Source organism: Equus caballus, chromosome 17 (genome assembly GCF_041296265.1).
Source record: "Equus caballus isolate H_3958 breed thoroughbred chromosome 17, TB-T2T, whole genome shotgun sequence".
Lineage (NCBI taxonomy): Eukaryota > Metazoa > Chordata > Mammalia > Perissodactyla > Equidae > Equus > Equus caballus.
Window position 1 is genome coordinate 39897875 of NC_091700.1, and position 13481 is coordinate 39911355.

The window sequence follows — 13481 nt, forward strand, 5'->3', positions numbered from 1 at the left end:
CAGTCACTTGGCTTCTCTAGGTCTCTGTTTTCTCATCTGTACGATGGGTTTAAATCCCTTCCCTGTCAACTCATAGAGTTATGGTGAAGGTTGCATGAGTTGGCAAATGTGAAAGTGCTTGTTGAGTAGTAAGGGAGGCACAAAGTCAAAGCAAGTTGTACTTAATAACAATGAGGGCAAGGTCTAAGACAAGGGAAAGCAGGAGATGTTTGCCTTGATGTTTCTTACTACCCACCTTCTGGTAGTTTCCATACTGATGTCCATACAGACTATCTAATCCCAGAAGAGAAGTTGGGCATGTAAGTTGCTGACCACATGAGTGTACATTCATTTAATGTATTACCTTCCTGGAGCATTTTAATTTTAAATGAATGGAAGGAAGGAAACTCAAAGGAAGAAATTGATAATGCAGAAAAGCAGGCACAGTGAGACCTGTGTGAATGGGAATTTTCGGGACAGGGAGGACTCCCTTACTCCCAGATCGCCCTACACGGTCCACTTTGACTCCATCACCAGGGAAAGGCAGTGCTTCTGCGTGCTGAGCTCTGGAGCTTCAGCCTAATACCACGCCCCTTTCTCATGCCACAGAGAAGGGGCAATGGAGAAGTTTCATAGAAACCCGGAACTACAAGCAAGTGGACCATTAGGGGCTTCTGCCTGTGTGTTCTAAATGGCCTGCCAGGTGAGGATGAATTGTTAACAGCACGGTGGTCTTTTAACATGGAAAACTTCAGCCCACTCCAGGCCTCTGAGACTGCCTAGAGTGGAGCAGAAATGATCGCCCCACAGCATGACAGAGGCAGAGAAGTCTCAGCCCTTCTCTGTCCCTATGTCTCTAGCTGGCATTGTCTGAGCCTCTCTTCTCCCAAATTCTGACTCTTTTAAGGAGAACCACAGTCTCTATTCACAAACACCCATACATGCCAGGCTTATGGTGAACTGCTTGAGACCAAGATCTACGGACAGCAATACAGCCTGGAGGATGGGAGAGGACCTTGGAGAACCACAAAACCTGGGGAAAATGTAGCTAGCCTCCCTTGAAGAAGTTGACTTTCCAAACCTTTCCTCGGGACTTTATTAGATCTTTTGAAGGAAAGGGACAAATAAGTGCATAGTTTCTCCAGCACATAAGGTCACCCTGGACTTGAATTCCAGTCCAGTAGAGTCTGGACCCCATGGCCCTTCATCTCCTGGGCTCATGCCCTGCCTCGGAAGAAGGCTGGCGATCGTGGCCCTCCATTGACATTGTAGTGCCTATCTTCAGGTATCTGCTCCTCAGCAATATGGCCGCCACCTTCTGCCCAGAATGCTTTCTCTTCCTCCCAGAGGGCATTCTCTTCCTCCCAGAGGGACTTTTTATCCTCCCACAGGCCCTTCTCCTCATCAAGAAGAGCTCTTTCCTCTACCCACAGGGCCTTTTCCTCCTCCCACAGGGCCTTGTCCTCCTGAAGAAGGTGCCGGTCTCTTTCCCATAAGGCATTGTCCTCTTTCCAGAAGGCCTTATCCTCCTTCCAGAAAGTACGATACTTTTTCCAAAAGGTTTTCTCTTCTTCCCGGAAAGATTTTTCCATTTCCCAGAAGGCTTTTTCCTCTTTCCAGAAGGTTTTCTCCTCTTCCCAGAAAGGTCTCTCCTCTTCCCAAAAGCCCAAGATCTGGCTCCGGAAAGCATGGATTTTGTCTTGGAAATTCCACATCTCTTCCCTGAAGTCTTCTATTTTCTCACGGAAAATTTTCATCTCTTCCCGAAAAGCCTTTTCCTCCTGCAGCTTATGGATTAGTTTCTTCCGGCGAATGTTAGGCAAGGAGACCACCAGTGACCGGAAGAAAGCAAGCCCCGTCCATTTGCTCAGCTTGAAGGAAAACACCTTCCTAGTCAGCCAGAATGGTGAGGCGGCCATGATGCAGCACAGGGCCTTTGGCCAGGTCCAGGTCAGCTGGTCAAATCCTGTGGGGACACCAGAAAGAACATGTGCATGAGTATCATATGCCAGAGGACAAGCCCTTGGGTCTGTACCATTTGATTTGGGAAAATTTAACCATTGTTCTCTCGTTCCCTTTATGGTGTTTGTGAACAACATCTTTGGTAGAGAAATATGCTGGGTGGTTGTGGTTTTGGGCTGAAGAGGCAGTCAATACATTCAAGCTGAAGGCGGCGAAAATCATAGAATCTCAGCCAACAAAGACAGTGGTTCTCAACTAGGTTATCAAAACACACGGGTGTGACACGATCACTTAAGGGATGTGTCACCAAGAGTTCTGCTTTGCTTTTTTTAAATTTGATTTGCTTAGATTGTCCATTTCTTTATTTGTAAAACAAGTATAGAGTCCATATAATACAGTGTTTTAAAAGAGGCAAAATGTCAAGAATTGGAGAAAATTTTTTATAAAGCTTTTCTTTAAATTTTTTATTTTATTTTTTTAATTTTAATTTTTTATTGCAGTAACATTGGATTATAACATTATATAACTTTCAGGTGTACATTGTAGTATATTTCAAATTCTGTGTAGATTACATCATGTTCATCACCCAGAAACTAATTATAATCCATCACCATACACATGTGCCTAATCACCCCTTTTGCCCTCCCTCCTGCCCCTTCTGCTTTGCTTTTAAGTAAGAAAGTACCACAGCCCCTAAAAGATTTACTATTGTTAAATCAACCAGAATCTATTTAAATTTTGGCGTTCATACTTGGAGAATTGCTCATCACCTTCTTATGGACATGCTCACAAGAGGGTGCCACATATGTGACTGTCCTCTGTTACAAGCCACCTGGGAAATGGAGGGTGAGACCCACTGGCTTAGGGTAGACTGTTACAGTAGAAGAGTCTGTTTTGGGAACAGAGGTTTAAAACACGAAGGTGAGAGACAACGCCAAATGTTGGCAAGGATGTGGAAAAGAGGAACTCTCACACAATATCGAGTAATATTAGTGAAGACACTTTACGACCCAGTCGCTCTACTCCAAGATACGTAACCTGAGGCAACTTATGAATTGTGACCAGGATACATGTACAAGAATGGTCAAGAAGCTCTGTTCATAGGAGCTCAATACTGCAAACAGTCCAATGACCACCACAATAGAAGGGAATTAAAAAATGGTAGTATATTCATGCAATAGATGGCATAGCGATGTCCAACAATTGGATACATCTTATAAATATAGTGTCCAAAGAAAGAAGCAGGATCGAAGAACTTCAGAGAATAAAGTTCCCTAACAGGCAAAACTGAACTCTATTTTTTAGAAAAACTACTTAGGTGATAACACAAAAAAAGAGAAGTAAGGAAGTGGGTCCCATAAGTCAAGATAGTGGGTACTTGTGTGGGGAGGTGGGATACTAAGGGCTGTGATTAGGTGAGGATATGAGAGGGGCTTCTGAGGGGCTGGCAGGATTCTATTTCTTTACTTGGGTGGTGGTTGCATGTGTGTTCATTATAAAAATGCCTTAAGCTATATACGTATATTTTACATACTCCAGTAAATGCATTATATTTCACAATGAAATAAAAGCTATGGAGAAAGGAAGAAAGAAGGAAAGAAAGAAAGAAGAAAAAAAGAAAGAAGGAGGGAAAGAAGGGGGGAAGAAAGAGACAGAGAGAGAGACAATGAGAGATCTTCAAACATTGCCATATACCTGAGGTATCAGATATCAGAACTATCCACAAAAATTCCAATAACTACAAAGGTGGGTCTGGGATGAGAAAAAGGGATGGACATGGTAAGGTGGTTAGAGTGCAGGGAAAACAAGGGGTACACACACTGTAAGGGCGTTGATTTCCATTTTGAGCTTTCTGGAAGCAGCTGCCACCGTCTGGCCTCACTCAGTGGGCCTTTCTGAGCACCACACTGTGGAGCAACATGAGTCTCTTCAGGAGATTTCCAGGCTTTCTCCTTTTTCCAATTTGTGACTTGGGAGCAGGGAGTAGGGGAGAAGGAAGGATACACAGCTGGGGTATATGTGTGTGCGCATGGTGAAGAGATGGCGGCTATGCTGTGGTCAGCTTGTGGCACCACCATCCACCCAGTCACACAAACCAGAAACCTGGGGCTCATCTTTGACTCCTTCCTCTCTCTCATTAAACTGTCCATCAATCATTTAAGATCCTTAGCATTTCTTGAGATCATGCCCCCTGCTCCATCTCCTTGACCACAGACAGGATACCTGTAGCAGCCTAACTGGGCTCTCTGGTATTGATCTTACACTCCCATCTGCCCCTACACTGTAGCCCCAGGAGTGTTTCTAAAACACTGTCTCATCACATCACACCTGCTCACAAACCTTCAAAGACCTCGTAGCCCAAAGATCAAACCTGAAGGCAACCTGATTCCTGTTTGTCTCTCCCTTTACTTTCCTACCCAAATCTAAGTTTCAGTAATAACAAGCTACGTTCAGTTCTCTAGACACCGCTTGCAGTTTCCTGCCTCCACGCCAAGGCACACGCTGTGTCCTCTCCCGAGATTACCTTTTCCTCCGATTGTGGGCTTGAATTCCTGTTCATCCCTTCCCTTCTGAAAGCTACTCCGACAAGGATCCCCACTGCCTCCTTGAAGCTACCTATCTCTACACTCCCACTGTTTACTTGTCATGCTTGATAGATACTAGCCATGTGGACATGGCTTGGTGTGCATATAGGAGGTGATTGATAAAAATGTTGTTGATGGAGGGAATTATGCTAAGTGAAATAAGCCAGACTGAGAAAGACAAACACCAGATGATTTCACATGGACAAAGAAAATAGTTCAGTGGTTACCAGGGGAAGGGGGGTGAGGGGTGGGCACTGGGGATGAAGGGGAGCACTTATGTGGTGGCAGTCAAGAAATAGTGTACAACTGAAGTCTCACATTGATGTAAACCACTATGAACTCAATAAAAATAATGTTGGTTGAATGAAACTGAATTTCATTGAAATTTGGAGCTTTCATACTCTATATTGCATTATGGTTATTTGTCTTATTCCTACTATTTTTGCAACTGTTAGCATCTTGGTGTGGGAGAAAGGGCCTCATTTTTCAAGTCTCCACATTTCTTTCTTTCTGCTGTGAGAACACACAGCAGGCCCTCAACAAGCATTTGTGGAACTGGACTAGGTAAGTCTTCATGAGCAAAGACTCAGGGTCAGCTGGAGTTGCAAGACAGCTGTCAACAACAATCAGCTTTCCAACTATAAGATCAATAATAACAATTGCTATGTGCACATTTATTCAGCCCTTTTATGCTGGGCATTTATCCCATGTTATCTGTTTAATCCTTCCAACCATACTAAGATAGGTACCTTGATTAACTCCATATTATAACTGAGAAAACTGAGGCTTAAATAAGTTAAAAACCTGCTCAAACAATTAAGTAGATGAGTCAAGATTCTGCTGGAAGCCAAAGGCCATGTTTAGAAGTGCACTGTGTGGTCAAGCAATACTGCTTGTAAACACCATCAGGCTGATACTTTCACTATGAAGGGGTGTGTGTGTGTGTGGGCACGTGCACGCGCGCATTTGTATCAAGCACTGGACCTATTGATAACAACACATTTAGCAACTTGGTCCCTAATTTTAAATGAAACATTCTCTCTTTGTACAACCCTACTGCTGAAGGAAAATATACAGACACCTACACTAAAATGCAAATTAAAAAACATTGAATGTTATCACTAAAGAAAATAACTCTATTTTTCAACAAACAAAATAAGCTTTACGAAAGTCCCTTTTCCTGAGTGAGACCTCTCTCTCCCCAACTTGCAAAGGAAATATTTGTGCAGGCTTCTGACTCTCTTCTGAACTGTTTCCTGGATGTATCCCAACACTGAAAAGGACCACCTTCCGACTTACACTAAAGCTGTATTTCTTACTCCATGGACAGTGTTAGAGAACTCGCTGACACAGTTTAATAAATTCCTTTTGGCCACAGATACCAACTCTCACCGAGTTCTACATTTCACACTGTCCAATTTATCCCAAGCCATTATTTCCAGGCTCTCTTTGGGCCGCACACTTCCTGCGGGTCTAGCACCAGTCATTGCTGTTAGTGGGCTTCTTTTTAGGGCTGCTCTCAGCAAAGACACAGAGCCTGTCTGCCTTCACGAGGAGGAGAAGAGAACTGCAAAGCTGAGTGGAGAAGTCAACTCAGGGTAGATGGCTCAGTCCATGGAGTCATTTGAGAATAGAAAAAACTGCAAACTGTAGGTCAGTGAGCGCTCAGGGTTCACTACACACGCTTTTCCCCCTGAATCGAACTCCTCACTTGGGCAGCAGCGGGAGAAACCTGTTTATGGCACTTATTGAATAAGCGTGTTATAGAAATACACGTATTATAAGTCAAGTATTCTGGGACTCCCCTTGTTCTCAGTGGATCTGGGTTCCTACTTGTGGAGAAAACAGAGGCCCACAAACTGAAATTACCTCAGCTTCCAGCTCACCCTCTGGCAGCCACATCCATTTTTTTTTTTTTTGATTTTTTTTTTTTTTTTCCTTTTTCTCCCCAAAGCCCCCCGGTACATAGTTGTGCATTCCTCGTTGTGTGTTCCTCTAGTTGTGGCATGTGGGACGCTGCCTCAGCGTGGTCTGACGAGCAGTGCCATGTCCGCGCCCAGGATTCGAACCGACGAAACACTGGGCCGCCTGCAGCGGAGCGCGCGAACTTAACCACTCGGCCATGGGGCCAGCCCCTGCCACATCCATTTTTAATGCCCTTCTCTGGGCTCCTGGGCCAGGCCAGGCCTTCCCCTCATCTCCTAACAACTACGCGGTGACCTTGTTTCATCAATGACCCCTCTCTCATGAGCCTTCCACATCTCTCTCTCTGCCCATTCTGGCCTCTTAGCACACAAACATGCTCAAGTCTCTCTCATCTTAAAAACAACCAGCCAACCAGCCAGCCAACCAACCAACCAACCAACCTCTAACTCCCTCTACCTGTTTGCTAACCCTCTCCTCCTTGAATAGTCTTCTTAAGAGAGCAGTCAAGAATCACTATCACCATTTCTGCATTGTGTTTGCACCCTCGCCCTACAGCAATCTGCCTTTTGCCTCCTAACTCCACTGAAACTGTACCTGTTAAGATCACCAGTGACCTGCTAGTTGTTTAGTCTTTCTCCTACTGACCTCTTGGCAGCACTTAACACAAATCCTTTTCGAAATTCCTTCCCTCTTGACTTCTCCAACACCAGGCCATCCTGTTCTCCTCCTATCTCCCTGACTGTTCCTTCTCAGTCTCTGTGGACTCTTTCGCCCAATCGAGTATACTTTATCCATATAAATCTGTACCTACCTCATAGGACTCTTGTGAGGAATAACTTGGTTATGTTGAGTGCCTAGCATGTAGCAAGTGCTCAATAAATAGGAAGAATTATAATAATTACTATTTTGTGTCATTTAAATCTTCTTAGGGTGGCATTCCAGGACAATCATGATCTTTCCCTACAAATCAGTTTCGCCTAATCTCTGAGCCACCCCCCCAACACCTATCCTCTGGCCATCTGGAATTCCTCAACCATACCAAGTTTCCCTCACTTCCGTGCCATCTTCTTCTGTCTCCCTGGATAGCCTTGCCTAAACCCACTTCACTTCACCTAGCTCACCCTTCAAGACTCCCATAAGGGGTCATCTTCTCTAGGGAGCCTCTCCTGGAACTGCCCACCAAGTTCAGACTGAGCATTCACCTCTCCTGCCCCATGAGGAACACTTTGTCTCCCATCTCTGTGTCCATCCTCTAGCACAATGTCCGCTACATAATATAGATGTTTAGTAAATGTCAGTGGAATGAATGGCAGTCTCCTGGGTCAGAATGTTGGAAAAATTCATCTCTAAGTTTTTCTCATCCCCACTTAAATTATCTTTGAGAAAGAGATAAAATAAATAATATCTTTGAGAAAGAGATAAAAATAGATGTGATTTAGATTTAAAGTACAATATAAAACTGTAAATGTGTATCTATATCAATATAAAAACATGAATCAAAGAAACATGCCTGGTCTTCATTATTATACTTCAAGACTAGGACCTTATTTTTAAGGGAAATTTCATATATAACTATGCTTAGAACCAATACTACCCAATCTAAAGCCAACAGTTACTTACTGCTTAGCTGTTTCCCAACTGGGCAAGTCCTGTAGCCCTCAGGGCAGGCAGTCATTGTCACGTCAGATCCCTAGTGACGTCATTTTCACACACTCCCCTAATACTGTTTGCAATGATATCTCTGTCCCCTCTCAGTCCTGACTCACAGGATGGAGAGGACCAAGATGATGCCCCAAATAAGAGACTTTAAGGAGTGGAGAGAAAACTTGAAAGGTTTAAAAGACTTCTCCATCTTCCATCTTCGACTTCACCCATAGGGTGGTACTATTGATGACTCAGAAATGATTGTTACCTCACATTCTGCCTGGATTGTGTCCAGGAGCAGGCTTCTGGGAAATCATGTTTCAGTGGGGTGTTGGTGTTTAATGAATCATTTCTCTTGCTGCTTTTAAGAGTTTTCTCTTCATCTTTTGACAGCTTGACTATGATGTGTCTAGATGTGGATCTCTTTGAGTTTATACTACTTAGAGTTTGTTGAGCTTCTGGGATATGCAAATTTGATGCAGTTTTCCCTCACATGTGAGAAGTTTTTGGCTATTATTTCTTCAAATATTCTTTCTTCCCCTTGCTTTCTCTCTTCTCCTTCTAGAACTCCTATTATATGATGTTAATAGCTTGATGGTGTACCACAGCTCTCTGAGGCTCTGTTAATTTTTCTTCATTCTTTTTTTCTTTCTGTTGCTTAGACTGGATAATCTCAATTGACTTATCTTCAAGTTCATTGATTCTTTCTTCTGCCAGTTCAAATTTTCTGTTGAGCTCTTCAATTTTTCATTTTCAGCTCCAGAATTTCTATTTGGTTCTTTTTTTAAAAAAAATAATTTCTATGTCTTTACTGATATTCTCTATTTAGTGAGATATAGTTCTCATGCTTTCTTTTAATTCTTTAGGCATGGTTTCTTTTAGTTCTTGACCATATTTATAACAGCTGATTTAAAATCTTCATCTGGTAAGACCAATGTCTGCACTTCCTCAGGGACAATTTCTAACCAAAAAGAGAATAACTCAGAATACTAGTTTCAATTAACTGCTTTTTTCCCCCGTGTATGAGCCATTCTTTCCTGTTTCTTTGCACGTCTCGTAAATTTTTGTTGAAATTGGACACTTAAAATAATATAATTTTAAACAATATAATCTGAAATAACATAATTATATTACAAATAATATACTATGGCAACCCTGGAAATGAGATTCCCTCCCCTCCAGATTTCTTGTTGTTTCTTGTTGTTGTTGTTGTTGCTTTTTGTTTGTGTAGCGACTTTCCTGGGCTAATGAAAAGGCTGTACTTTTTGTCATGTGTAGCCACTGAAGTCTGCTTGATTAGCTTAGTGGTCAGCTAATGATTGAAGAGTTGCCTCAAACTAGTAAGTCTCCTTTCCTTTGCTGAGGGGCTGCGTGTGTGTGTGTGTGTGTGTGTGTGTGTGTGTATGTTGGGTATGCCTTCAGTGCTCATGCAGGCAGTTTACAATTCTGCCTTGGCCTTCATCCCTGCTTGTGCAGGGCCTCAAGGTCAGCCTGAGGTGAAAGATTACGGCCTTCTAAGGTCTTTCTTGGGCATGTGCACAATTGCATGCATGTGGCCTTCTAGATTCCCAGAAACATGTTAGAACTCTTCAAAGCCTCCATCTTATTTTCCAGTTTTTCCTTCTAAGTTATTGGTCAGCCTCTTATTAGCTCCAACTGGTAACACAGACTCAAGGATCTGTGATATCAAACAATTACCACTATTTTTTTTTAACAAATGCCTGGAGGATAGGGCTATTTGCACAAAGTGATTATTGAGTTAGGTCAAGTGAAAACAAGTCCTGTGGATGGAGCTTTTCAGTGAACTGCCAGACAAGTGAAAGAGTAATAAATTCTTTGGAGATAAGGATTTTTTGTGCTCCAAACCCATCTTGTTCCCTTGCTTAGGCATTCTAGAATCCCAATCCTTGGTTTTAAAACCATTCTCCTTTTCTAATACATGTACTTAAACTATCAATTTCCCTATAAATACACTTACTTGCATCTCACATGTTTTGATATGTCACATTTTAATTATCATTCAATTAAACTATTGTCTGATATTCATTGTAATTTCTTCTTTGACCCCCTGGCTATTTATAACTAAATTGCTTAATTTCCAAACATGTGAGGATTTTCTAATCACCTTTTCGTTATTGATTTCTAGCTCAATTCCACTAGAGTCTATGGCTGCACAAAGTATAGTTCATATACTTTGTATAATTTCAATCATTTCAATTGGTTAAGACTTGCCTTATGGACCTGCAAATACTCAATTCAATATTCCATGTTTACTTAAAAATAATTGGCATTCTTCAGTTGCTTGATGCAGTGGTCTCTCTATATATGAATTAGGTTAAGTTTTTAACTACATTGTTCAAATCTTCTATATACTTATCGATTTTTATGACTGTTCTATCAGCTACTGAAAGAAATATACTTACAGATCTATTTCTCCTTCCAATTCTGTCAGGTTTTGCTTTCTATACTTTGAGGCTAGGTTATTAGGCGCAGGCATATTTACAATTATTACATTTCTTAGCATATTGATGCTTTTTATGAAACGCTCCTCTGTATCTTTAGTAATGCTTTCTTCCTTAAGTACTACTTTGATATTAATATAGGCACCTCAGCTTTTTTTGGTGTTTGCATGGTGTATCTTTTCCACCCTTTCATTTTAACTTTTCTGTGTCCTTTTATTTAAAGTATCTTTCTTGTGAGTAGCATATAGTTTTGTTTTTTTCACTCTGACACAATCTGTCTTTTAATTGGAGCATTATTTTATAATTACATTTAATATAATTACTGATATATATTTTAATTTGGGTCTATTATCTTACCATTTTTTCTAGACCCACTTATTCAGTGTTACTTTTTCTTTTTTCTTTCAGATTAATAATTCTATTATTCCCTTTCCCTCTATTACTTCATTTGTTATATATTCTTTTAGTAATTATCCTAGAGATTAAGATAGGCATCTTTGAATTATTAAAGTAAAATATATATATTTTTACCTTTACCACATCCCTGATATTGCTAGAATCTTAGCAGGTTTTAACTCCATTTATGCTCTTCCCATCTTTTTCATTGTTGTCATGAATTTAAATTCTACGTATATTTAAAACTCTAAAAGGCTTTACTATTACTGTTTTATAAGTCAATATTCTATTTATAATTTCACATATTTCTACCCTCCCTTGCACTCTTCATTTCTTCCTGCATCTCTATGCTTTTCTTTGAGATCATTTTCCTTTACCCAAAAGAACCATATCCATCATATTTCTCTTAGTATGGGTCTTGTGATGAATTCTGTTTATTTGTTGAAAATGCTTTCATTTTGCCTTCAGTTTTTATATGATCTAAGAGATTTTATTGATAGAATGGTTTACTTAATTTCCATTGCAGTGTAAACAAATAATTCTTTCTTTTCATTTTCCTATTCTTCACAGTGTTTCATGGTAATAGGATTTCAAACTGTGTATAAGAAATGAATTTTAATCTCTGTAAACATACTGATAAAATTAACATGTGTCTCTGATGAATTTGCGTTATCATGACACTGGCTCTAAGTTTTTAATAGAAAGGGAAAAATGTACTTTGGGGCTACACAACATTGAAATTCAAACAGTAGTGTCTTGTTTTCTTTTTTTTTTTTTTTTAAAGATTTTATTTTTTCATTTTTCTCCCCAAAGCCCCCCGGTACATAGTTGTGTATTCTTCGTTGTGGGTTCTTCTAGTTGTGGCATGTGGGACGCTGCCTCAGCGTGGTCTGACGAGCAGTGCCATGTCCGCGCCCAGGATTCGAACCAACGAAACACTGGGCCGCCGGCAGCTGAGCGCGCGAACTTAACCACTCGGCCACGGGGCCAGCCCCAGTGTCTTGTTTTCTTATTCAGACATACAATCCTTTATGATCCCATTTGCCTTCATATTCAAAACATATTTCCGCTGGTTAGAGAATTTTAGGGTATTTGTTATTTCCTTTCAGTTCTTCTGGCTTCCATAGTTTCTGTGGAGATCAATTTAGTTGTTGCTTTTAAAAAGGTAGTACGCTTTTTATACTTCAGCTGCTAAGACTTTTCCTTTGGTCTTTAACTTTTATTTTGTATGAACAAATATGCTTTACGTTGTATTTGTCATACTTGGAATTTGAAGTACTTCTTGTATCTGTGGTTTAATAATTTTCATCATTTTTAGGACATTCTTGGCCATATCTCTTTAAATATTTGTTTTTTCTCCTATTTCCAATAACATATATGTTAAACATTTTCACTGGGTTCCTTACATTTCTTATGCTTTTTTCTATATTCTCTCTTTATTTGTCTCTGTGTTTTAGTCTGTGTGTTTTCTATTGTCCTATCTTCCAAGTTTACTATTGTTTCTTCAACTGTGTCTAATCTGCTGTTTAACTTATTCACTCAGTCTTTAATTTTATTTATTGAATTTTATTCACATCTGGAATATCCAATTGGTTATTTTACATAGTGTTTTTTTTTTGGTGCCAAATTTATCCATTTTGAGTTTTGATTCCATGAACGTATTAATAGTAGTTATTTCAAAGTCTATGTCTTATTCAAGATCTGGATTGTCCGTGGATCTCTTTCTATTGTCTGTTTTTCCCTCTCAGTTTTCTGTCCAAACTGGTTTTCTTATGTGGCTGGTTATTTTTATTGAGTACCGATATTCTGAGGCCCTACATGATGTTTTCTTCTTCCAGATGTATTTATTTTTGCTGCTGGTAGGCAGAGAAACTAGAAGCTGATTATTTTAATCCATTCAGGAATTAAATGATTCTAAATTTGGCTTTATTCTCTGTGAGACACACTTCTTCAGTAGACCCTTACTCCAAAAAAAGGCTTGTGATAGGCCCTTAGCTCCAAATTTATCCTCCTAGGCTCCTTCATATTTATGAACCCTCTGTTCAAACTTTTCAGCTTCTCATTCACTACTTCCACTTTTGGAATCAGCTTCAAATGCCACTCACCTTTACTGACTTTATTCCTTATCCAGATCTTGGTCTCAGAAATTCTCCGTTACTAGTTATCTCTGAGATGTCCAGCACTTCTAGTTGTTCCTGGCAGGATAGGTTGTCCAAAACAACCTAGTCAGCCACTGCCCAGTGCAAAACTCATACGGAGACTTATAACCAAAGGAGCGACATGATGGAACTTAAGAATGTTGACCTGGCCAGAAGGCCCAAAGTAGAGGCAAATAAGTTAATTATATAGTTAAAATAGCTAGCCTTTATTGATCATTAACTATGTGCCCAGTTACCATTTTAAGTGCTTTTACATATATTTCCTCACAAAAAATTAATAAATTAGATGTTATGACTATCTCCATTTTACAAATGAGGAAAGAAATGCATAGAGAAGTTAAGAAACTTGCCTACGGCCATAGGAAGTA

At 40.3% G+C, this 13481-nt stretch overlaps 1 protein-coding gene across 1 annotated transcript; it reads right to left on the reverse strand.

Annotated features, from left to right (window-relative positions):
• Nucleotides 1-1046: 1046 nt before the first annotated feature.
• Nucleotides 1047-8857, reverse strand: CCDC70 (coiled-coil domain containing 70). Its single transcript, XM_001488500.6, has 2 exons — nucleotides 8073-8857; nucleotides 1047-1945 (listed from the first exon to the last, which is right to left on the reverse strand). The coding sequence occupies exons 1-2, from the start codon at nucleotides 8125-8127 to the stop codon at nucleotides 1197-1199; spliced, it is 804 nt and encodes a 267-aa protein (XP_001488550.3). The 5' UTR covers nucleotides 8128-8857; the 3' UTR covers nucleotides 1047-1196.
• Between the last annotated feature and the right edge of the window lie 4624 nt (nucleotides 8858-13481).